At 34.8% G+C, this 27306-nt stretch overlaps 1 protein-coding gene and 1 long non-coding RNA gene across 3 annotated transcripts in view; one reads left to right on the top strand and one right to left on the bottom strand.

Moving 5' to 3' along the window:
- Positions 1 to 3400: 3400 nt before the first annotated feature.
- LOC131988068 (M1-specific T cell receptor beta chain) lies at positions 3401 to 27220 on the bottom strand. Of its 2 annotated transcripts, XM_059353080.1 has the most exons (7): positions 27172 to 27220; positions 26659 to 26980; positions 6715 to 6770; positions 4990 to 5346; positions 4854 to 4871; positions 4120 to 4226; positions 3401 to 3992 (listed from the first exon to the last, which is right to left on the bottom strand). In XM_059353080.1, the coding sequence occupies exons 1-7, from the start codon at positions 27218 to 27220 to the stop codon at positions 3969 to 3971; spliced, it is 933 nt and encodes a 310-aa protein (XP_059209063.1). In that variant the 3' UTR covers positions 3401 to 3968. The 2 variants fall into 2 exon arrangements, 1 of the variants encoding a protein (XP_059209063.1); XR_009395851.1 differs by lacking the exons at positions 3401 to 3992; positions 4120 to 4226; positions 4854 to 4871; ... (1 more) ...; positions 26659 to 26980; positions 27172 to 27220 and adding an exon at positions 11694 to 12186 and having other exon boundaries at positions 5215 to 5346.
- LOC131988076 (uncharacterized) overlaps positions 20760 to 27306 on the top strand; it is a 60952-nt gene continuing 54405 nt past the window's right edge. The window contains exon 1 of the long non-coding RNA XR_009395852.1: positions 20760 to 21122. This is a non-coding gene — a long non-coding RNA (uncharacterized LOC131988076). The remainder of the gene's footprint in view (positions 21123 to 27306) is intronic.

Raw genomic sequence — 27306 nt, forward strand, 5'->3', positions numbered from 1 at the left:
TATTAACCAGGTGTGTCAGATGAGTATCAGTAAAGCTGATGATTTTTTTTTAAAGGAAAAGTAAAAAAAATAAACTTTTCAAATAAACTCAGGCAAACATCAAATGATCAAACTCACATTTGTGTTTTGTCCAAAACTCATTTCTTAATCTGTTTACCATCTCTACTCAAAAGCTATTGTTTTACTAACATTTTAAATAAAGTTTTGCTGTATTCTTGTTTGGTGTGCTGTGGAGCAAAATCTATTCACCAGTAGATTGAAACAGAAAACATGTCCATTCTATTTATTTTCTCTCTGCATGATGACTGCACAGCAAAATCTGTAGTGTTGTTTTTTCAGTGTTTATCATTTTGAGTTGGTGAGTGTTGATTTTGGAGTTGTTTTAACACTTGTAGTGATCAAAAAGCTCTGCCAGCATTGTTACATGTTAACACCTGAGTTAGATTCACTTCAGTTGTAGTTGATTTTCAGATTTTGTGACTTGTATGTTCGGTTAAAGACAGAATGGACTTTTAATGTATCATAAAACAAAACAATGAATGTTAATTATCACATGAGTGAAAGGAAATAACATGATTTTGGTGTTAAAAATACACTTTAATTTGTCAAAGAGCACACAGAGAAAGGGAATAACATGATTTCAAGTTAAAAGTGCACTTATGTGGTGTCATAAAATAACACCAAGGGTGTCAAATATTTAACACTATTAAAGAGTTAAAATATTAACACTTTTCAAAGTGTAATTTTAACTCAGAATCAGTGAGAATTATATAAACTCAGAAAAAGTGTTAAATTTAACACTGTGAGTTGAATTAACACTCCCGGTTTTGCTGTGTGTGTACAGTTTGCATGCTTTTGTAGCAGCAGGTCTGAGTTTTTTCTTTCTCAGCTGGGTAGTCTAGTTAAAATTTAATACAAAATCCCACCATGAAAATGTCTCATTTAATAGGGAGCAGTTACTATATGTGAGTCTGCTCATATTCCTCACTGGGTTTATAACTGAAATTAAAGTGAAAGTACAGGTGCATCTCAATACATTAGAATATGATGGAAAAGTACATTTCCAGTAGTTCAAGTCAAATAGCCCCAACCAAGTATTGAGTCATACAGATGGACATACTGTTCAGAGGCTAACATTTCCATATAAAACATACTTTTTTTAAAATTGGTCTTTCGTAATATTTAAAACTTTTTGAGAGACTGAATTTTAGGTTCTTATTAAATGTAAGCCATTATCATTATAATTAGAAGAAATTAAATAATTTAAGACAAGAAATGTTACATTCTGTGTGTAATGGACCTATATAATGTGTTTTTTTAATTGAATTATCGACATAAATAAACTTTCCTATGATATTCTAATTTATTGAGATGTGCCTGTATTAACAAGGACCATATTTTTCACCTTTCAATCAATGACACATTTCATTATGAAGCCATGAGCTGACAGTGTTTATATTTACTGGTGCATTCACTTTTTCTTAGACTTTATATATGAAGCAGAGAGTATTAATTTTTTAGGAATTACCAAACCACTGTAGTTTTTAAATCCAGGTCTGAAAACCTTAGGGTTAATGAGCACTTTTAACAGTTATTTTTTTCTTTAAAAGAGGAAACCAGGCCTACCTACACTTTAATCTATGTATTATGATTATTAGTTTTATTAATTTAGTTTATCATATTTAAATATAAATGTATTATGATGTATAAATAATGCTGCATTTATACAGCAGAAGGTTTGCAGGAGATATTTTAATTCTGTAGCTCACAGATGTCACACACATCATGTTTCTGTTGGAGTCCCAGACTTTGTTTCCTGTTTATGAGACTTGCTTGAATACAAACATGTTTTTAAAGAAACAAATGGAGGAAATAGGAAGTTTTCTTCCTCAGTTTAAGTCCCACTGGGATCTACTGATCAACTGAAAACAAAAATGGGATGGAAAACAGTTTAGCTTTAAAAGGTTACCATTGTTTGCTTCAAATAATCATCTACTACTTTATTCACTGGTTCACATCAAGATGATATATAATCTATACCAGGGATGGGCAACTGAGCATTTGAGCATGAAATCTTAAAAGTGCAGTGTAAAAATGCAAACTATATATAAAAAAATATTGCACTGAAAAAAAAAGAAATCACAGGAAGTGGTTATTTTTTATTTGCTTCAAACCTTTTGTATTCCTATTTATACTGTTATACATGCATTTGAGCATGAAATATGTTAAGTTACTGCACTGTAAACATATCTAAAATTGCAGTTTCATCATATCTGGTGAAGTGCACGGTCCTATATGTGGCCCTGTGGTAGTGTCGATGAAAAATTGTGGCCCCCTGCAGCATTTAAGTTGCCCATCCCTGATCTAGATTATAATGAACCAAGTTTGTTTTTTTATTGTTTCATTATTTTCTGCTTATAGAACATGAAAACATTTAAGTGCATATTTCTGCGACCAGATGAGTGTAAACAGCTGCTGTATGACATATAAAACACATTCATGTTGGTTGTGTAGCTTCAGTTGACACAGAAATGGAAGTTTTCCAGCTGTGTGTTCAGAGACGTGCAGCAGAGCGGGGGTGCAGGTGCTCTCAGTGAGCCGGAGGTTGTGGTGAAGCTGAAGGTTTCACCTCCGTCATTTCTCAGCACAGAGAAGGATCTGCAGACTGCTCTGTGACCACATCCTCTCCTCTGCTGCCGCTCTCTGCTCCTCTGCTCAGTTTCAACAGCAACAGCTTTGACCTTATTCTGTACACAGATGAGAACGTTGATTTCCTGTTGTTATGTGGTCGACTCACACTCTTAACATTTACTTTCCTACTGACAGCTTTTAAACTAAAGAAATAACATCTTTATTCATGAAGAGAATGTGAAATATACAGCACTTGTGTCATTTGTGCAAAGTAGAAAACCCCCAGATGCAACTGAATAAACTTACTTTAATAAGTTCAATTTTATGTTTGATGTATTTGATTTAATTTCGCAAATACATGTGATCACAGAAACTTTAGTCACCTCTCAGGTTGCTTCATGGAAAAACTTGTTATGAACTTGCATATGAAGTTTTCCTGAGATGTTTCAACACGAAAGTCATAAATTAACTGATTTCTCAGAAAACGGGCAGATAGGCTAGCAGCTAAAAATACCACACTGTCTGTGGAAAAAGTGATATTTAGATGAGATGTGAGAGCACTGAGTGGGGTGGTATTCTAACTGCATGTCAGCACAATTTGGAACAACTGACTGAGCTTAATCCTGATTATTTCAAACTTTATCCAGAAATTAAGATACATGGATGAATACAAGATGCATAAACTTTTCTGGTTTAGATTCATACTGTATGTAAACTTGATCCCCCTTTTTAGGACAGTCAAAGTAGAAAGAAAAAAATCACTGAGTCATTTAGATCCTCTGATTAACTTTTATTGAGAAGACAATTAAGCATTGAATAGTACACAACTACAAACTTAGAAGTGTTTAAAATATGCATAGAGTTTAACCAATATTTTTAAAAAAACTGTTTTTTCTACATTAATAGAAAATGCCATTCAAATACCCTAAATGACAAATAAAGATTGTAATCTGTGGTTTTTGTGGTCTTTACTGTTAAATTACATTGAATTATATGTAAAACTACGAAAAAACATACTATTTAATGTGAATTAAGGATTAAGACAACTTCTAATTTTTCAGTTTCATTTTAAAATTAAGGTTAAAAAAAAATCTATTAGATAATAAATGTTTGAATGTCTGGCAGCAACAGTCACCAAACACGTCAAATTACAGTTAAAAAACTGATATTTTATGGATTTGTTTTTGAAAATGCAATCATTAACTATATTATTATCAGTATTAATATCATCAGAATGAGTGGCTTTATTTCTGAACTTAAAGCTGTGGGAATATATCCACTATGTACAACACATTTACAGAAACCAACATAAAAGTTGTTTGTTCCGGCCTCAACTCTCAGCGCTGCTTTCTGGATGAACCCTGCAACAGGCAGAAAAGACACAATGTCATAATGTCATTTATTCACATATTAAAATGTATGAAGCATGTTTCATATGTCAAGGATAACAAAGAGTGCGTGTGCATGCTGGATGTGATGGGAACAAACCTTAAGTTTCCACACCAGAAACACCACAAAGGCTCCGTAGATGCAGCTCTTGACGATTAAAACCCCGTAGGAGAGTTTGGCAGTCTGTGTCCTCCTCAGATATTTCTCTGCAGAAACATCAAACAGTTGCATGAAGATGAAAGTTGTAGAAATTAAATAATTTAAGACAAGAAATGTTTCATTCTGTGTGTAATGGACCTATATAATGTGTTTTTTAAATTGAATTAATGACATAAATAAACTTTTCTATGATATTCTAATTTATTGAGATGCACCTGTATTAACAAGGACCATATTTTTCACCTTTCAATCAATGACACATTTCATTATGAAGCCATGAGCTGACAGTGTTTATATTTACTGGTGCATTCACTTTTTCTTAGACTTTATATATGAAGCAGAGAGAATTCATTTTTTAGGAATTATCCGACTACTGTAGTTTTTAAATCCACGTCTGAGCACTTTTAACGTTTTTTTTTTCTTTAAAAGAGAAAACAAGGCCTACCTACATTTTAATGTATGTGTTATGATTATTAATTTGATTCATTTAGTTTATCATATTTAAATATAAATGTATTATGATGTATAAATAACACTGCCTTTATACAGCAGAAGGTAAGCAGCCTGTGTCCTCCTCAGATATTTCTCTGCAGAAACATCAAACAGTTGCATGAAGATGAAAGTTGTAGAACTGATGCATTAAGGTGAACAGAAACACAGAATTATATATTTACCTCTCGTCATGACTTTTCCTTGAGCTGACAGGAAAATAAGAAATAGATTAGACGAGGAGGACTGATGATGGTTGCTGCATTTACAATCACAAACTGATCAAATTTAGGTCATTTCTGAGTTCCAAATGAAACATACCTTTATCCCCATGAATTGTTTTTGGATATTCTTCAGTGTGTGTCCCGTTGAAGAAGCTGACAATGCAGGTGAATTCATTCTCTGGATTGAACCACACTTCGCCAAGGACCCTCAGCCTGCTGGTGATTGTGTAAAACCCGTCGCCTCCTTCCAGGGCAGCACTGTCAGTCGCCACACCAGAGAGGAACTCTGTCCCGGCCCCGTCCTTCCACCGAACAGAGACATGGTCGGGGTAGAATCCACTGGCCACACAAACGATGGTCTTCTTCGTTTGGCCTTCGTCTTTCTGGTTTCGACACTCCTTAGCTGAAGGTCGAAGCACTTTGACTGTTGGTGGGGTGACGGTTTTTTCTGGATCTGAAAAGACAAAAAACAGAAATCACCAAATTAAAGCTGCACCTTTTCAAGATCATGACCATCCCCAGTGAAACATGAACTATTTTACTTCCAACTGCAACAAAAAGCAACATGGTGGTTAAACAGTTTTTACTCTTATTTAGAGCTATTAACAATTATTGTTTGTTTATAATGACGTTATCTTACCAAGAACTGTTAGTCTGGTTCCCTCTCCAAAATAATCATCTACTACTTTATTCACTTCAAGATGATATATAATCTAGATACGGGATGGGCAACTTAAATGCTGAAGGGGGCCACAGTTTTTCATGTTCACTACCACACGGCCACATATAGGGCCGTGCACTTAGCCAGATATGATGAAACTGCAATTTTAAATATGTTTACAGTGCAGTAACTTAACATATTTCATGCTCAAATACATGTATAACAGTATAAATAGGAATACAAAAGGTTTGAAGCAAATAAAAAATAACAACTTACTGTTGTGCAAGAACAGCAGACCAACATTAATTGCAAGAAGTAATTTTGTGCATTTTTACACTGCACTTTTAAGATTTCATGCTCAAATACATGTAGTTGTACTGAGGGCCACTTCAAGTGAGGGTGCAGGCCGGATGCGGCCCCCGGGCCTCCAGTTGCCCATCCCTGATCTAGATTATAATGAAACGTGCTCATTTTTTATTGTTTTGTTATTTTCTGGTTATAAAACATGAAAACATTTAAGTGCATATTTCTAATAGCTAATAGCTATTACCTATCTGCTATTTCTTATTTAGAGCTATTAAAAATTATTGTTTGTTTATAATGACGTTATCTTACCAAGAACTGTTAGTCTGGTTCCCTCTCCGAAATAAGCAGGATAAGTGCCAGAGCACACCATTGACTCGCATGTGAAAAACTGACGACAGTGGCTGATTATATCTGTCTTTATTTTTGAGGTTTTTACCAACCAGTACACATGCAGTACTAGTAAAAAAAATATATATTTTTATTTTACAGTTTCCCCTTCACTTCTTGACTAATTCAAGTAAAGAAATACTGTTTTGCAAATCAAAGCTCGTGTAAATATTTTAGTTCAAATAACAAATTTTACAGCTTTAATATTATAATTGAACTATAACAGCAGTAGATTAAGTATAACAGAGTCTGGTGTCTTGACCAGATGGAGCTTTTTTCTGTACAACTTAAAGATTTATCTTATTATATAAACTTGACATTTTCTTTTCAACATTTCACAACAAACCTACACAGAAATCTCTTGAGTACAGTATTCAACAGATTATTTACTCAACAATAATTTAGCAGATTTAGGTTGAATGAAGGCCAGGAATACATACATGCTTATGATTTTTATAGTTTTCTTACCGAGTACTGTGAGTTTGGTTCCAGTGCCAAAGTAAGCAGGGTCGTAGTTGTTCACACTGATACAAGGCTACAGAAAAACTCTCAGCACTGAATGCTAAACACTCTAACTGCCCTTTCTTCTAGTTTTTAAAGAAAATATAAAAACTTTTAACCGTGCACACAAAACTCTGAAAGGAATGCACTCAATTCACCGAATTAAATGTTGACATTATTCAAATTGACAGTGTTTAAAAGTCAATTTAGGAGCATAAGATTTAAGAAAAAAACATTACTGGTTGCAGTCATAATTTGACATACTTTTCAGTGATATATTTTGATATATTGTGTTGTCTTACCTAAAACGGTGAGTTTAGTTCCAGCTCCAAAGTAAGCTTCAGACTGTGAACTCACAGTGTTTCACAGAGCTGATAAGAACCCACCATGAGAGCAATAATCTGGGCATAGAGCCAATTGTTTTATCCCTGCAGCACTTTAACTGGAGAACATAGACAACACTTGTTTTTAACTTCTGCATTAACTTCTTTCTCATTTTTAAGTCGGCACACTTTGTTCACTACCGTCAAATTAAATATCTACTTAATATATTCTTAGTTATGCCCATATTCTTAACATATACATAACCTGTAAATTCTGCTCTGTGAGATGTTTGTGTTGCAGGTTTTCTTACCTAAAACAGTGAGTTTAGTTCCAGCTCCAAAGTAAGCCTCGTTGTATGAACACAGAGACTTTCGACTGTTACAAAAACTCTTCCTGCTGCCTCTCTTATCTTATCTGTGCCTCTTTGACTTTATTCCAACTTTGTCACTTTTTCACATGTCAACACGTTGACTTTAATCGCAAAAGTTGTCTTTAGTTGCAAAAGTAACTCCACTAACCTTCACCTTAAAAACCCACATGCTTTTAATGATTATTTTATGATTATTTAGACGAGTAACGGTTAAAAACATGGTTTAATTATTGATGTTTAGGAGTCAGTGAGCCTTAAAGCATTTTTACAGATTTAATAACATCCAACCTGAACAATATGTAATGAATGTTAAATGATTTCTTACCTAAAACTGTTAACTTTGTTCCTCCACCAAAGTAAGCCTCTGCACCACCACCAGTCACAGTGCAGCTGATCAGTGCTCAAACCAGCCCAACATGCTGCTTTTACTTTGAAACTTTAGTTTCTTGTTTGGAATAAATGCAACTTTCCTGGATTTTTAAGTTTTGTGCAACTTGCATCACAAACATTTCTCATCATGTCACCCAACTTTTTTTTAACTCACCAAAAGTCAGTTTTGTTTCGTGGCCAGAATAGGCTTCAAACTGACCGAATGTTTAAACTTAAGAAGAAAAACTCTGAGTTAGACTTAAACTAAACTTGAGCACTGCAACTTTTACTGTGGGTTTTTTTTTTCATTTGATTTCTTACCTATAACGGTTAACTTTGTTCCTCCACCGAAGTAAGCTTCATTACCAGAGTCACAGTGCAGCTGATCAGTGCTTAAAACATGCTGCTTTTACTTTGAAACTTTAGTTTCTAGTCTTGCTATAAATGCCGCGTTTTACACAAGTTGTATGCAACACAAACCTCTCAGCTATCTTTTAGACTTTACATTAACTCACAAATAACAGTCAGTTTTATTCCCTGACTGAAATGAGCTTTAAATTGACACATTTTTAAACTCTGGGCTAAATTTAAAGGACACTAGAGCATAGTACGTTTCTTAAAGAAACTATTATGAAGCTTTTTCCTAAATAATTATCTAATTATTAGACTTTTTTCTTACCTATAACAGTTAACTTTGTTCCTCCACCGAAGTAAGCCTCTGTACCCAGAGTCACAGTGCAGCTTATCAGTGCTCAAAACAGCTCAACATGCTGCTTTTACTTGGAAAACTTTAGCTTCAGTTTTCATAATGTAACTTTCTTTTACATTAAAAACCAACAGTTGCTTCACAAAACTATTTCTCTCAATGAGTCTCCTGCTACATTATTATATTTTCTACTTCTCTTACATAATGTATTAATGTAAAGAAGATTTTGAGCTCTTACTCACCAAGAACAGTCAGTTTTGTTCCCTGGCCGAAGTAAGCTTCGTACTGACACAGCGTTTAAGCTTAAGAACAAAAACTCTGAGCAGAACTTGAAAGAGTCTAGGAACAGTGAGTTTGTAAAAGAACTACTCCAGTTACAATGTTTGTTCTTATACATTCCCTGTGGTTTCTTACTGCAGACTTCATCACAGACTGTAAATAAAATATATTTCTTACCTAAAACTGTTAATTTAGTTCCTCCACCGAAGTAAGCTTCACCAGCACCAGAGTCACAGTGCAGCTGATCAGTGCTCAAAACAGCCCAAAGCTTTTACTTTGCACCTTGACATTGTAGTTTTTATAAAAAAGGCAACTTTCTTTTTTTCCATTTTTCCATTTTTTAAGTCACAACACAAACATCTCTTTTACCACTCTGTTAAACTTTGTTAACTTACCAAGAACAGTCAGTTTTGTTCCTTTTCCAAAGTAAGCTCGTTTGCATTGTCACAGTGCAGAAACACTGAGCATGAAACTCTTGACTCTTTCTCTCCCAGAATTATCTTTGGAAAGTTTTTACTAACACTTCAGTCTATACTAAGGCTCTAAATTAATGTGACATTTACCAAAATACAGTAATCAAATGTAATATTTACCTAAAACAGTGAGTTTGGTTCCTTATCCAAAGTAAGCTTCGGTCTGGCACAGCGTTTAAGCTGAAGAACAAAAACTCTGAGCTAAACTTTAATTTTAGCTTGCGTACAGCAAGTTTAAAGTATGAGACACCTAAATTAAAACGTTATTTATACATTTGATTTCGTTTCTTACCTATAACAGTTAACTTTGTTCCTCCACCAAAGTAAGCCTCGGCATTCTGAGTCACAGTGCAGCTGATCAGTGCTCAAAACAGCTGAAGATCCTACGTTTACTTTGCTTCTTAACATTTTAGATTTGTAATAGATGCAATTTTACCATATTTTAAGAAGTTACAGTACAAGCATCTCAGTTACCACACAATGTATTCAAATGATTTAATTCCTTACCTAGAACTGTTAATTTTGTTCCTCCACCGAAGAAAGCTTCATAACCACCAGAGTCACAGTGCAGCCGATCAGTGCTCAAACCAGCCCAACATGCTGCTTTTACTTTTTACTGTACTTTTTACTGTTTCCCTCAACAACCAACCTGCTTGTATATATTTAAGTTGTCTTACATATTAATTTATCAGAACATTTGATGTCTTACTTACCGAGAACAGTTAGTTTTGTTCCCTGGCCGAAGTAAGCTTCGTAATTGGCACAGCGCTTAGGCTTAATGGCAAAAAGCACTGAGCTGAACTCAAACTATAAAGAATCAGCTATATTAGTTTGTTTTTACTGCAGGAGTCAAGTAGGAAATTTGACTACGTTTGCTGAGTTTTTACCATGCTTGACTTACCTAAAACAGTCAGTTTTGTTCCTTTTCCAAAGTAAGCTTCTCTTGCATCGTCACAGTGCGGAATTACTGAGCATGAAACTCTTGACTCTTTCTCTAACAGAATTATCCTTGGAAAATGTTAGGCCCTACTTACATTTATAACAGGACTCTAAAGCAATCTGATATGTATTACAATACAATAATAAAATGAAGTATTTACCTAAAACAGTCAGTTTGGTTCCTTGTCCAAAGTAAGCAGGGTCAGTGCTCGTCACAGTGTTTTCACTTCAGCACAATATGTCAACTTTTTTTTCCAAATAGCTGTTTATATGGACTTCTATACCAACTGTTCAATTGTAATAAGTTTATCACAGTGAACTGAAGCAGTGAGAGATCTTACTTACCTAAAACAGTCAGTTTTGTTCCTTTTCCAAAGTAAGCTTCTCTATCGTCACAGTGCAGAAATACTGAGCATGAAACCCTTGACTCTTTCTCTACCAGGATTATCTTTGGAAAGGTTTTACTAATGCCTCTACTTATAACAGGACCCATGAGCAATATAACACGTCTCAAAATACAGTAATAAATTGAAGTATTTACCTAAAACAGTCAGTTTGGTTCCTTTACCAAAGTAAGCAGGGTCAGAGGTCGTCACAGTGTTTTCACTTCAGCACAATATGTTAACTTTTTTTTTCAAAGCTGTTTATATGGACTTTTATGCCAACTGTTCAATTGTAGTACGTTTATCACAGTAAACTGAAGCAGTGAGAGACCCTACTTACCTAAAACAGTCAGTTTTGTTCCTTTTCCAAAGTAAGCTTCTCTATCATCACAGTGCAGAAATACTGAGCATGAAACTCTTGACTCTTTCTCTACCTGGATTATCTTTGGAAAGGTTTTACTAATACTTCTACTTATAAAAGGACCCAGGAGCAATATAACATGTATTAAAATACAGTAATAAACTGAAATATTTACCTAAAACAGTCAGTTTGGTTCCTTGTCCAAAGTAAGCAGGTTGAGTGTTCGTCACAGTGTTTTGTGTCCATCTAAATACCTAAACTTTTTTATTGGTTAACTGGTTTTTCATTCACTTTTGTAACAACTGTTCTATTGTATTAAGTTTGTCACAGGTAACTGAAGCAGTGAGAGATCGTACTTACCTAAAACAGTCAGTTTTGTTCCTTTTCCAAAGTAAGCTTCGTTTAAGTTGTCACAGTGCAGAAACACTGAGCATGAAACTCTTGACTCCTTCTCTCCCAGAATTATCTTTGGAACATTTTTACTAATACTTCAATTTATACTAAGACTCTAAATTAATGTGACATTTATCAAAATACAGCAATCAAATGTAATATTTACCTAAAACAGTGAGTTTGGTTCCTTGTCCAAAGTAAGCAGGTTCATTGTAGCTCACAGTGTTCTGTGTTCGGCCTAATATTTCAACTTTTTCATAACATCTGATTTTTCCTTCACATTCATATCAACATTTTGACTATTTTAAGTGTGTCGCAGTGAACTTTAACAGCGAGAGATCTTACTTACCTAAAACAGTGAGTTTTGTTCCCTTTCCGAAGTAAGCTTCAGATCCAGTGTCACATTGAATGTCTCCTCTTACAAAAAGTCCAAAATCTTTCCATAATCAGCATGTTGACAGACAGTGTAATAATCCAGAGGATGAAGGGGGTTTAAACCTGCAGGATGAGCATCATAATGTCCACATGTATTCATTATGTCAAGATGAGTTAAAGAAGCATTCAAATGCTTCACATATGACCTAAAACAAAGTCTTTAAAGCTCTATTTAAGCCAAATTTTCTTAATTTATGTTGACTTTCCAGCTCCAGTTACTTTTGCCAGCTTGCACAGCTTCAGATTATGTCTTTTTCTGCTCTCACTAGTGTCCCAGGCAACTTGTAGCCGTCTTTTCAATGGTTGTTAATGGGAGGAGGTTTTTGTACGGCGGCTCTATGGGATTGTATCACCGTGTCCCCCTGTCCCCACGGTGAAAATGCATCATACAAAAACCTGAAGCCTCTTTGCTTCTCTCCTCTCCCCTTCCCCCACCCAGCTTCTCCATATCTCAGCCTCCATCTCTGTTGTGTCTGTGGGAGCAGCTGCACAGGTCGGGCTCAACGGGCTCCAACCTGACTGCTGCTATTTCTGTGACAGCTAAGAAAAGAAGCAAGAACGAGAGGAAGGAAAAGGGAAAGTGGTGTTTGTTTGTGTTTGTTTGTAGCAGTTCAGAGGGAGGGACATCTCTGCTGGTCACACCTCTTTACCCGCCCAGTTATCTCTTAGCTCAGGAGACACGCTCACTCCTTCACATTGTAATCATGTGTAATGTTAGAGGTTTCACCTTCATGATGTATTTTAGGACTCTATAGCTCTTTATGTTTTTATTTTATGGCTCTTCTCTCATTATGTGATTCAGGCAGCAGCAGACTTCAGTAGAGATCTTTTTCTTTTCTTTTTCTTTCTTTTTTATATAAACAAAAATCCTTTATCTATATATTATATTTTTAAATTACCCCTTCTTCTTTTAATTAATTTAAAATGTAATTTTGTTTTGTTTTTTTGTTTTTGTTTTTTTCACCTTTGTCAATTCTGTATTTTATTGCAATTTTTGCACTTTTATGTGAAGCACTTTGGTGCGGTTCAGCCGTCTATTAATGCGTTATATAGATAAATTTGACTTTGACTTTGACTTGACTTTTATGAAAAAGACTTGACAAACACAAAAACTGTTCAAACTATTTAACGAACATTCAATCCAATCCAATCCAATCCCCCTTTATTTGTATAGCACATTTAAACAACACAAACGTCTCCAAAGTGCTGTACATAAAATCAATAATAAAACAAACAATTCCATATACCAATCAGTAATAAATAATAAGTGTATAATCAATCATCTATCAATCATCTATAATCAAACAGATAAACATAGTAAATTAAAATAAAAGACATAGTTAAAAGTAGTAAAAGAAATAAAAGACACAGAGGACCACAAAACTCACGCAGTGTTAAAAAGCCAAGGAATAAAAATGGGTCTTGAGACGAGACTTAAAACACTCCACTGTGGGGGCTGTTCGGACATGGAGGGGGAGGGCGTTCCAGAGTCTGGGGCCCACCACAGAGAAAGCCCTGTCCCCCCTTGTTTTAAGTCTCGCTCTAGGCACCACGAGCTGGAGCTGGCCCTCGGACCTCAATTCACGCGCTGGAGTATAAATACATTTATTTATTTAACGAACATTGTGGAAATAATAGACTGAAATTCTCCAAATATATGTTAATGTTGCTCTGCAGTCTTTCATGCCCCTTATTTCTTACCTAATAAAGAAACCGCACTATTGGACATAATGAATAGCCCAGTTAACTCTTTGATGCACAACATGGGTCTAAAGTGACCCGACTAAGTTTTTATATTCTATATCTTTGCAATAAATTAATTTCATCATTCAGTCTTGCAGGTTTTCCTCAAATAACTTGTTATCATCATACATTTTAATTTTTTGTTTTCATTTCTTATTTTTTGAATAAAAAACATTTTTTTATCACTACGCTTCTAAAGCACAATGTCATTTTTGACCCATGTTGTGCATTAGAAGGTGTTTATATGTTATCATCAATTTAAAATCTGACAAAGAAGTCACAAATATTAACTATCCTATTTTGTTAAATTGGTGTTTTTCCAATGGAAATCATTATTTGGTGGCTCTAATGAGTCTCAAATGTTAAAATATGTGATTTTCCAATGTTATCTGGTGGTTCTAACAACTCTCTTTAAAGTTAAACCTTTAAAATAAGACCAACATTTACACATACACTCAAATTGTTAATTTAGTGAATCACTTTTTGTATCACTACACTTCTAATGCACAAGGTCGATTTTGACCCATGTGTATAATTTTGATGTAATAGTACAAAACTATTTTTCTTCATAAAGTATGAAAGGAAAAATGGACATAATGATCTGTTGTAATAAAAAAAACACAGCCAGCAGGAAATAACATGGGAAAAGAATGCGGGTCATTTTTGACCCATGTTGTGCCTTAGAAGGTGTTTATATGTTGTGCATCAAAGGGTTAAATAACACTGAAATTAGTTCTCTTCAACATAATATATTGATTTTTTTTTAACTCCAAGATCTAGGTGTAATCCCACATGAACCCTGTAGAGGTCAGTGTATGATAATCTCTTAACATGTTATAGTTTCATCTTTTCAGGCTGCACACACAATTAAATAATATAAGAAAAACTTGAGCACAAAGTAACACAGATGAGAAACTGTGCAGTGCAATAATCTTATGTATGGGGTAATAAACCTTACAATGTTAACACCTGCTGACTTATCTGAACTGATCAGCTTTGTGGTGTTGCAGGAACATCACAGAACTGCGCAGAGGCAGCTTCTGAGGAGTTTTTAAAACATTTTTTAAAAATGGTAAAATATAGAGAAATAGTTCCTTTTCTCTTGTTCTTTTTTTCATGTCACATTGATTTTAGTCACCTGACACGCTGTTTAGTTAAATTAATCAACCCTCATCCATCCCTCCTGTCTGTCTTCTCTTCCTGGTTTGTTCTTGAGGTTGTTGTGTAGCTGCTGAGGCTTTCTGAACCATTGTGCTCTTCTGGAGGCACAGTAATAAACAGCTGAGTCTGCAGCTTCAACAGGCTGTATCTGCAGAGAGGAGCTGAGCAGCGCAGGCCGGGACATGCTGTACTTGGATACGTTGAATGGAGCTTCAATGGTTGACACATCTTTACCCAGAGAATATGCTACCAGCTGTATTCTCTCGCTGCTGCTTTGTCTGTACCAGTACATGTAGAAATATTCTTGGTCATCTTGTTCACACTTCAGAGTAACAGACGAGTCTTCTTCACGCCTGAGTACAAATGGAGGCTGCTGAATTTTTACACAGAAGGACAAACCTGGAAAAAAAGAAAGAAAAGAACAATAACATGAGCAGGAAATCATGAATGAATAAACAGTTTTCTTTAAACGGAAATTATTTATCTTACTGGAAAAAAGCAGAACTGCAACTATGACTAAGTTCATTGTCAAAATGATTATTCAATTATACAGAATTTTTAAAAAGCAAAGTCGTCTTCATGGACAATTATGAGTCTTCTCTAGCAGCAACTGGAAACGTAACTGACTGTACTGCTTCAATCGACACTTGAAATAGGCTCAGACCCTCCCCTTCCCTTTGTTTTTTTGTTTTTTAATCCTCTGGGGTCTATCATCACGCTGGCTAAAACTTTCTCCATTTTTTTGTTTGACATTCCTTGGTCACGTAAAACCAAAGATATGGTCGTTTTAATTTGATAGTACAAAAATATTTATTCAAGTGTTAAAAGTAGGATGGGATGAAGTAGGCATGGCATTTTGTAAAAATGGAAAAAAGGGCTCTAATCATCTAACACTGTTCCTATAAATAAACATGTTTTTATGGTCATTTTTATGTATATTTTTATCATATTTGAATATTACCTTTATATGTTCATATTTGTAACCTATGTTTTACATTTTTCCGGTCTGAAACAGTTCATCTAGCATATTTGTGTTTTTTATTGTCATAAATAGTAAAATTTAATTTCAGATTTAATGATTTTTGTGTATTTTTGGGCTCAATGTGTTAATAAAGTGGGTTAAACTGAAAAAATAATTGTCAGATCATGTTGAAGTTGTGCTGAGAAAACACCAAATACCAAACATGGGTATAGTAAATATTATGTGGTATATAAAGGGAAAATATGCTCAGACCCCAGAGGGTTAAACCCAGAACTCATTCATATTGTTTCACATGTTCATACAAGTGTTTCTGAACAGCCTCAGTCTCCTAGTGGACACTTGGCAGCAACAGCAGTCCTTAGAGGTCTTTCTAGGAGTTGTTGCTTTTACAACAGATCTGACTTGAAACAAACAGTTTGATTGCTGCAACCCATGTACAAAAGCTTCTCAGATTAATTCATTTTACCAGATAGCTTATTGGTATCAGTACTGCAACTTTATACTTTTCATGCTGTTTTGTTGTCCATCTGGCCATCAGTCCTAAGTTCTCGTGAGCACAATAGCTCAGGAACACCTTCAGGGAATTTAAAAAAATTTGGCATTAATGTCCACTTGCACTCAAGGCTAAACTGATTAGATTATGGGGGTCAAAGGTCACTGCACACAAAAAAAATGTGGCCAATGACTCAAGATTCGTACACCAGTTAAGACATTATTTCACACAAACGACTAATAGTTCAAATGGTGAAGTGATGATATCTTATATTCAAAAGTCTAAATTCATTGTGACATAATATTCTGCAAAAAAACACTTTGTATAGATCCTCTGTGCTGCCTCGTTATAGATGTGTGTGAAGCTTCCCAGATTTTAGTATTTGTAGGATAACTGCATCAAGGTCCACATTTGAATGACTGTTTACTGTCATGGCTACTGTTAAAAGCCGTGAAAAAGCGATGAAGGATATAACTGGAATGGCACTGCAAATTTTTTCGCAATAAATCATATGATATCCCTCATGAGAATGCATTTTAGTTGTATCGTATTATGTGTTATCTGCAAGCATTAATACATTAGTTGTTAGATGGTCACCTCTATCATACACAGTAAAATCAGCATACCCAAATTAACACTGTAAGAGTTGATCTTAACACTTTTAAAGTGTCTATATGGGTCCACACCTCAGAGTGTTAATTTAACACTTTTTCGAGTGTTGGTACCTGAGCTACACTGAGTTTGTGTAAATTTGACTCATTTTGGATTTAAAATTTTACACCAAAAAGAGCCAAATTTACACTAACTCAGTGTAAAGGTACCAACACTGGTGCCTATTGTTCTACCAATTTAGTGTTAACGCTATGGAGTCTTGGGTTATTTTGTTCATTTTTGAATCCTTTTCATCCTGCCTGCATACACCACTTTAAAAATGTTTAAATGCCATGTTGGTATTTTTTTCCCAGCACAACCTCACCTATATGACCTAATAATAATTGATTTTTATTCTGACTTACAAGATCAACATTTTGAACCAAAAAGAAACAAAGAACATAAATGTGATCTTGTGATTGTGTGTGATCCTGTCATTCAACTCTGGTCTGTATTCTAGTGTGACTGTATTTTATTTATGTCTTGTGTGTTTAGCGCAACAATTTTGGTCATTTTGTGTCTTTTTTGGTCATTTTGTGTCTTTTATTGTGTCATGACTCTTTTTTAGTTATTTTGTGTCTTTGTTTTTGGTCTTTTTTTGTCATTTTGTGTCTTTTTTTAGTCATTTTGTGTCTTTTTTGGGTCATTTTGTGTCACATAAAATGTGATATTGATTTATTTTTTATTTTTTTTTACTAAAAAACACTATCATGCTCAATAAATAATTTTAAAAGTTGCAAATGTGAACAAAGGTTGTAAATATAACATGTAAGAGGGTTACATGCAGTTCTATAATTTTATACAAAATATATTTGACCTTGTCTCCAGTTTTACTTGGTATATCTGGATGTGATGAAGAAGTCATGCTTTGGCGCTTTTGGTGACTCCAGAACAAACCACGACTCCTTCCTGCCTGTGTACCACCTGCGACAGACTGACTTGTTATTTGTACGACTGTCTGGTGTGATTGCATCACCGTGACTGGCAGCACAGTAGTAGGTGCTGCTGTCATTCAGCAGTAGCTCAGTAATTTTAAGAGTGAAGTTGTTTTTGCCTGTGTCAATGAATGACTGGAAGTGCCCCACAGTTTCGTCATACTCCTTGATGAGGAACTCCACTGGAGCTCCATAGTGAGATTGTCTGTACCAGTACATGGTTTGGCTGCCCATGCTGGACCCTGGACCGATGCTGCACTCAAAGCTCACTGTGGATCCTGGGTCGGACATTTGATCTCCAGTCTGAAGAACAGTGATGACAGTGAGACCTGCAGCAAATAAAAAATGGCATTTATTGTACCTAACCTCGATTTACTGAGCTGTAAAATCACATAAACATATGAAGTGTAAAAAAACAACCATTATGAGTTAATACCTAAAACTCACCTGAGTGTAAAAGCAGCGACAGATGGAGCAACGTAATAAACATGTCAGCCATGAGCCGACTTCCAACTGAATGAGGCAGTTAAACATCACACTGCACTGCATCATAAACAAACCACAAGGTCACATGATACTGTTATTGGGAGTATGACTGTTATTTTCAATCACTGATTATAAAAACAAGACTTTAAAGCGCATACAATTTTTTTTCTTCTGATGTCTGTTGACGTTAAATTAGTGTCACAGCTCTCTTTTCAATGCAAATGAGATTAAATCATATGAGATTAATGATGCATAATCAGACCATTCAAGTTGATATTAACGAGCACATACTAACCTAAGATTTACCAGAAAATCCTGTATAAAATAGTCCATACAGCTCAGGACAGGGTTCTCTCTGCATAATAATAGTAGAGAATAATGTGTTCATTCATTTAATCATTCAGCTTTTTTGTTCAACTCATGCATGCCTACACCCAAGTATTTTACTGTGATAAAATCAAATATTTATCTTAAATGATTACTCTGTATTAATGTACATGCATGTAAACATAATAAGTGTACAGCTGGAAATATTATCTTTTATTATTTCACTATGCTTGTACTAAAGCTCTTAATTAAATGAGAAAATACAAATTTTTGTTTGTCAAGTATTTTTAAATCTTTAATACAGGAGTATACAAAAATAGCCTTTACCCTTTGATTATATCTTATAGACTTTTTATTTATTGAATGACCAGAAACCATATTGGGATATGTATATCCAGAAAACAAACGGCAGACATTTTTGCTGCTTTTTTTCCCATATATATCAGAAAATGTAATAATAATGATGAAAATTAAAAGTAAAACTTTGACTTCGTCAAAAAAATTTACAAACTTCCTAGCTAACAAATTTTCACAATGATAAATGTGACTGTTAGTTGTTTACATGTGTAATGTAAGCAGATAAATAAACAATTCTTGAATATTTCAACCCAATGGCGAAACTTTTAATGCAGCATTTTCCTTCTGTCCAGAATCTTTGTATGAACCTTATTTTGTTCATTTAATGAACTTTATTAAAACAGGTTGTACATACAAACAATTTTATATAGAACAGCAGACAGGTGCTCCAATATATATGTATCATCAGAAATACATAAATAATTTATAAATCACAGTAAATTAGGGTTGTTATTATTAATGCCAGTAAACTTTTTAAAAAAGTAGGGAGGATCATAAATAAATACATAAATAAAATGACAGGAAAGGGGGAAAAAATGGGAACAGAAATACATTATTCTTTGAGAAACCTCTCATATATATCTGTGGATGTAATGCTTTGTTTAGTGTCAATTAGTATAAGGGATTTCATGCACTCTTTAAACTCATGCAAGAAACTTCTAATGTTGGGTGGAGTTTTCGGAGTATTTGCGTTTGTGTATGTGAAATTTGCCATACAAAATGAATAGGTTTTTAATAAAGGTGATGTCATTTTCTCCATGCACATAATACATAATCACACTTCTACAGTCAATTAAGATGTTTATCTTGATTTTACACACTATATATTGTTCGAGTTGAGTCCAGAAATTGATAGATTGGGTACAGTGGCAGAATAAATGAGTTAAGGTTTCTGGTTCCATATTGCAAAAACTGCATTTGTTTTCAACATTTAAACATTTAGAGAAATATAAATTTGTCGGATATCGCCACACTGTTAAAAATAATCGCCTATATAATTTTTTGTCAAAATTGTTTTTTTTTTTTTGCTTAAATCATCTCCTCATGATGCCGGCCACCTATGGTAAAATCGCCTACATCCTCAGTTGATCAGATCATGTGATATTACCCCTTTGAGATAATGGTCTATGTCAAGTGTGTGACTTAAGTGGATTTATTATGCCTAATAAAATGTGACTTAGGCAATATTTTGAACATGCCTTTGTGACTTAAGCAAGATATGGTAACACTTTATTTTGAAGGTGTCTACATAAGAGTGACATGAACGTGTCATAAACATGACATGGGATGTGTCATGAACATTATTGACACTTCGTAGTAACATTAATGCTCATGATACTTGTCATGTCATGTTTCTGACAGGCTTGTGTGACTCCTTCAAAATAAAGTGTTACCATATCTTGCTTAAGTCACAAAGGCATGTTCAAAAAAATTGCCTAAGTAATTTATTTCTCTTAAGTTACATAATTTACACACAGTGTAATTACTATGCCAATAGCCATCCTTTGTTACATCCTTTTTGAGTGAAATGATCAATAAATGTCATATGTTACACTTTTGGGGAAGTTTTGTGTGTTAGGTGCATAGTGTGTAACTTTTTGATGTGAACCTCTTTTATTTTATTATTATATATATATATATATATATATATATATACATATATATATATATATATACATATATATATATATATATATATATATATATATATATTATTATTTATATTGGATCTTCTTTGTATAAACTTTTTTACCACTGGGTCTTGGAGTGACGTGATTGGCCCTACCCGATGACGACAGTCTTTTTAAACCGACATTGCCCCGCCCACCCTGTAACGCTTGTCAGTTGTCAGAACCAACGACAGTCTAAAATGGTTGGAACCGAACCGGTTGGAACATGCTGGAAGTCCGACTCCTAACCGGAACAAACAAATTGATAACTAATGTGTTAAACGTCCAGAAACACCGCCAAAAACATTGGCCACAGTTTGTTTCGCATTCATAATCCAGTGTACTACAAACAGTTCAGTCAAGTCGCCTAGCGACCGCTAGGAACGGACATGATGAGGGGTTGCCGCTGCTGTTGCTAGGATTCAGTTGGTCAGTTGTCAGTTCTGGAGTCTGAACTTGGGTTTCCTGCTCTGCTGTAGCAGTTTGGAAGACTTACTCCTCTCCCACAGCTCAAAAGTAACAGCATAAAGTGGTCAAGGTAAGCCTTAGTTTCCTTTGCTAACATTTGTATAATGTTTGTTTACCTGGTGTTTGGAAACTGGGCTAAGCTAACATTTGGCTAACAGTTGTGCGGCTGCTTAGCTAACGTTTGTCGTTGCGGGACCTGCCAGATTGTTTTGTCGCATATTTCCCTCTAGGTTGTATTTTAGAAAGGCATTTTTTTCAAACTTCATGAGGCTGTAGTTTGTGCTTCGTTAAAAATGATATTGCATTTCGTCACCCTATTAAAATAATCGGCTAACTATTTTTTTCTAGTTTTGAAGTAAACACAAAAAACTTCATCAAAAGTGTATCATATGGCATTTATTGATCATTTCACTCAAAAAGGATGGCTATTAGCATAGTAATAACACTGTGTGTATATTATGTAACTTAAGAGAAATAAATGACTTAGGCAATTTTTGAACATGCCTTTGTGACTTAAGCAAGATATGGTAACACTTTATTTTGAAGTCGTCTACATAAGAGTCACACAAGCCTGTCAGAAACATGACATGACAAGTATCATGAGCATTAATGTTACTTCATAGTGTCATTAATGTTCATGACACATCCCATGTCATGTTTATGACACGCTCATGTGACTCTTGTGTAGACACCTTCAAAATAAAGTGTTATCTTGCTTAAGTCACAAAGGCATGTTCAAAAAATTGCCTAAGTCACATTTTATTTTGACTTAGGCATAATAAATCCGCTTAAATCACACACTTGACATAGGCCATTATCTTAAAGGGGTAAAATCACATGATCTGATCAACTGAGGATGTAGGCAATTTCACCATAGGTGGCCAGCATCATGAGGAGATGATTTAGGCAAAAAAACAATTTTGACAAAAAATGACTTAGGCGATTATTTGAACAGTGTGACGATTTACGGAATATTAAAAAGTGATGCAATACCAGCTTTCCATTCACCATAACAGTTTAAACACTTTGATTTTTTACTTTAGACGAAAACCTGTTGAATAACTAAACTATAATGCTAACTTTTAAAAGTGGCTGCCAGACTGGTAACCAGGTATCTGCTTTTTGATGCCAAAACTGAGTTAATTAAGCAGTTTTACCAAAACTGAATCATGAGAATGTTATATAAAACAGTGTAATCTTCATTAGCCTATCAAACTTTGTTGTGCTTGGTGATTTATGTGATACTTTGCATAATTTAAATTTCATGTAAGCTGTTTCAGTGCCCACCCTCAATTCCTAATGCAACAAACAAAAGGGGAAAAAAGTATTAATTTTGGGATGTGCATTTTGCTGTTTGTTGTTCCTATTTTTTAAAGGTAAACAGTGGTTTCTACTGGTGACTACTAATGGCAAAAAATTGGTACAATTTCAGAAAAAGGTTGCAAATGGCAACTGTTACTGTCAAGCCCTGTGGTTTTTTATAACCTATATTAATGTTATAGTTTTACACACATATTGCAATTTAAGTCTCAGCTGAATGTATGCAGTCTAAATATATGTCTCAGTTTTTAACCCCCTCTGTACAGATTAATGTATTACCCACACAGTATTTATTAAATACATGTCTTTGCAGTGCCTGCACTCTTGCACCTTTACTACAACCTTGTATGCATAGTTTTTTTTGTCCAGCTCTTGCCTGCATATGATAGCTACATGTTTAAGTTTGAATCTATTTAATTACAAACCAAGAAAAAGTTCTTAAGCTGTGAAAAAGAATAAAATCATAATGCAATGATTTGCAAATCCTTTGCGTCCTGCATTCAATTAAATACAATACAAAGACATGATACATTATGTTTCAACTGGGAAACTTTTTTTTGGTAAATATTTACACTCATTCTGAAGAAGATGTTTTTATTTATTTATTTATTTCACAAAGCGTTCCAACTTTTAGTTTTATGCCTTTATTTTATCCTTTACTGTCTGTGTATACTGAGAGCAACTGATAAAAAATGAAAACAACAGAGAAAAAAGAGAGCTGGGTTTTTAGTGAGGGGGAGACATTAAACCACATCACTGTGTACTGGCAGCACAGAAATACACAGCCGAGTCTGATATTTTCACACTTGGAATAATCAAAGCTCCTGTTTGGATTTCTTGTCTTTTAATCTCAAACCGATATTTGAACTGCTTCTCATATTCGGGGTCACTGTTAATGTAGTTGTACCCAATTAAATTAATCAGACCGCTTTCTGTTTGCTGGTACCAGAGCATTACATTAAGATCGCCACCATCATGGCTGCATTTAATTTCTACGCTGGTTGTGTTGTCGACTATTCTCGGATGAGACGGCTCAAACGTCACACTCTTTGCTTGGTCTGTGGGAAAAACATAAAAAAGAAGTAGATACAGAAACTTTGGTAAAAAACAACAACAAGCAAGCATGATTATAATCGCTGGGGAAAAACTAACAACACAATTTAATAGTTATATTAACTGTTATTTTTGCAGCTAATTTCCTTACAAGGAAGCAAGACGAGAAGAAATCCGATCACAGTTGGAGACATCCTCTGCTGTTTAGTGAGAGTCTGTATAAAGAGTCGCATCGCATGAGAGAGATGAGGGTTTTTAGTGAGGGAGTGGCATTAAACCACATCACTGTGTACTGGCAGCACAGAAATATTCAGCAGAGTGTGACAGGCTTGTGTTGCGTATAATCAGAGTTCCTTTCACTGGGTCTTCTTTTTTCAACTCAAATTGTTCACGAAGCTGACCCTCATATTTTTGTTCGGTGTTTGCATATCCATACCCAATGAGGGTCATAGACAGACTGTCCTTTCTTTGCTGATACCAGAGCATTGATATGAGGGAAGTATCATCATGTTTGCAGTTAATCTCGACCGGAATGCTCTTGTGTACTATCTGGGCAGGAGACTGCTGAAATATAACAGCGCTCACCCGACCTGTGGAGGAAACATTTAGATGACATTGTTATTGAAGCAAACAGAAAAAGAGACAATACAGTATTAATATTATTCATGGTTTTTGAGCATTTAAAACCAAAATACTTAAATTTAAAATCTTACATGAAAACCAGATGAATAGAAAACAAAATGTGGTCATAGATGGAGACATTGTCAAGCACTAATGTGTGAAAAAGTATTGCTCTGAGAAAAATAAGGCTCAGGCTGAAGAGGGAGGGTGTTGTGTTTGTTAGTTCATCACCATATTCTCATGCCAGGTGCTGTGCCTCCACCTATTGGTCGAATCTATTAATTAAGGACAATAAATTGCATGGCAGCAGGTACTTGCTTTTTAAAATAAATTGCAAACAGGTTTTTTTGTAGAAGAAATAACCAGTAATATAGTTTTTCATTTTAGGGATCAGTTTATTAATTATTCATGGTCTTTTTTCCTTTCTCACTTCCATTAATATAAGTGAAACAGCATGTAGCAAAAGGCACTGATATGATCCCCTCCACAGTGTGGTTGAGTTCCTTCCTTCATTTGATAATTATCGATGTGAGTCAGGTGTCAGAACAATAAACAGCCTCTTTGTCTCCGCTGTATGTTTTTGTCACAGACCTGAAGTCTGCCGCAGCACTGTGTAGACTGGCAGCACACAGATAAACAGCTTCATCCTTCTCCTGAACGCTGCTTATTATCAGAGACCATTTCTTGTTACCCTGAGTCTCTGCCTTAAAACCAGATTTGAATCCTTCTTCGTAGGTTGGAGCTCCAGCTAGTGTGTACAGCATTAACTGAAAACGTTCTCCTCTAATCTGTTGGTACCAATAGTGATATTGGTAATCGGTATCATTCTGGTAGCAGTTTATTTGTGCCGAGCCACTTGGGAGACTGGAGATGTACTGGGGCCATTGAGTGATCAGCACAGACTGAGAAACACCTGAAACAAAGAAAACACATAAGCGGTTACCAACATGACAAAGACAAATCTACTAAATCACGGATTCGTTTTAACGTTATGTTTATATTAATTTAGGCTAAAACAGGTGAAATCAAAAGTTTGCTTTAGAGCAACCAAAAAATGATCACAAACATTGTGTTTTTATTTATTTTTATAGAAATTGACTTTACCTGCAGCCCAAACAATAAAGAAAGTCAAGCTGCTGAAGGTGGGGGTCATTTTAATTTAGGAAGAGGAAATGAAATGAACAAAAATACAATGAGCCAACACTTAAGCTCTGTGTGGAGGAAATGACATCAGAAACTATGCAGTGTGAGATAAACCAAAGAGAAGACGTACAGAAAGATGTTGACAAGGCTCATTAGCATGCAAGCATTTGTTCTCACAGTCTTGATGTGCACAGCGACATGCATCAGCACCCAGTTGGCCTTCTCATTGACTCTTTAATCAAAATGTACACCTTTATTTTACCAGGATATTCTCATTTAGACAGTGGTGGAAGAAGTATTCACATCCCTTACTTAAGTCACAGTACGAGTACCACACTGTGAAATTACTCCACTACAAGTAAAAGTCCTGCATTCAAAATTAACTGAAGTAAAAGTTCAAAAGTATCAACATCAAAATGTACTTAAAGCAACTAAAGTAAAAGTACTCTATACTCAGAATTGTTAAATACATTCTAAATATATTATTAAATTATTTGTATTGATGCATTTATATAAGCAGCATCTTAATGTCTTCATGATAGGGCTCATTTTAACTACTTATGAGCTTTAATTATAAAAAACAAACACCTAATCACTTTAAATTTACCATGATTTTCATGTCAAAAGTAACTAAAGCTGTCAGCTGAAAGTAGTGGAGCAAAATGTACAATATTTACCTTAAAATGTGGTGAAGTAGAAGTATAAAGTTACATAAAATGGAAATACTCAAGTAAAGTACAAGCACTTCAAAATTGTACGTAAGTACAGTACTTGAGTAAATGTACTTAGTTACATTCCACCACTGCATTTAGATTAAAAATCTTTTTTTAAATGAAATCCTCGCCAAGACAGCAGGGGAAAAGTTTAAACAAACATGAAACATTTTGCATAAAGGAAACAAATAACTTAAAACAAACAGCAAATTACATAAAAAAATGATTTAGCAGTGTTCAGTAACAGGACAAGTGCATTCAGTGATCAAATACACTAAAACACCTAAAACAGTGTAGGTTCAATGAATACATAATATTATAATGATAAAATTGTAATGTTTACTCGTGACTGGAGGTTGCAGCTACTAAAACTAATAGTTTTAGAAGTCAATAAAGAGCACAAGTAAAGAGTTCATGTAATATAGCAGCACACATTGCTTTTCATACATTTGTTTGTCCAGTCAGAGCAGTCACAGAAAACTAAAGCAGCAGAAAAATGCAAACAGGTTTTTTTGTAGAAGAAATAACCAGCAATATAGTTTTTCATTTTAGGGATCAGTTTATTAATTATTCATGGTCTTTTCTCCTTTCTCACTTCCATTAATATAAGTGAAACAGCATGTAGTAAAAGGCACTGATATGATCCCCTCCACAGTGTGGTTGAGTTCCTTCCTTCATTTGATAATTATCAATGTGAGTCAAGTGTCAGAACAATAAACAGCCTCTTTGTCTCCGCTGTATGTTTTTGTCACAGACCTGAAGTCTGCCGCAGCACTGTGTAGACTGGCAGCACACAGATAAACAGCTTCATCCTTCTCCTGAACGCTGCTTATTATCAGAGACCATTTCTTGTTACCCTGAGTCTCTGCCTCAAAACCAGATTTGAATGCTTCTTCGTAGGTTGGAGCTCCAGCTACTGTATACAGCATTAACTGAAAACGTTCTCCTCTAATCTGTTGGTACCAATAGTGATATGGGTAATCGGTATCATTCTGGTAGCAGTTTATTTGAGCCGAGCCACTGGGGAGACTGGAGATGTACTGGGGCCATTGAGTGATCAGCACAGACTGAGAAACACCTGAAACAAAGAAAACACATAAGCGGTTACCAACATGACAAAGACAAATTTACTAAATCACGGATTAGTTATAACGTTATGGTTCTATTAATTTAGGCTAAAACAGGTGAAATCAAAAGTTTGCTTTAGAGCAACCAAAAAATGATCACAAACATTGTGTTTTTATTTATTTTTATAGAAATTGACTTTACCTGCAGCCCAAACAATAAAGAAAGTCAAGCTGCTGAAGGTGGGGGTCATTTTAATTTAGGAAGAGGAAATGAAATGAACAAAAATACAATGAGCCAACACTTAAGCTCTGTGTGGAGGAAATGACATCAGAAACT

This window comes from Centropristis striata, chromosome 16, assembly GCF_030273125.1.
Source record: "Centropristis striata isolate RG_2023a ecotype Rhode Island chromosome 16, C.striata_1.0, whole genome shotgun sequence".
NCBI lineage: Eukaryota > Metazoa > Chordata > Actinopteri > Perciformes > Serranidae > Centropristis > Centropristis striata.

Coding starts and splice junctions, on each gene's coding strand:
- LOC131988068 (XM_059353080.1), bottom strand. CDS start 27,220: ATGACCCCCACCTTCAGCAGCTTGACTTTCTTTATTGTTTGGGCTGCA. Junction 26,981..27,171: donor CTTTATTGTTTGGGCTGCAG/GTAAAGTCAATT, acceptor TCTTTGTTTCAG/GTGTTTCTCAGTCTGTGCTG. Junction 6,771..26,658: donor AGTGCTGCGGCAGACTTCAG/GTCTGTGACAAA, acceptor GCCTTGTATCAG/TGTGAACAACTACGACCCTG.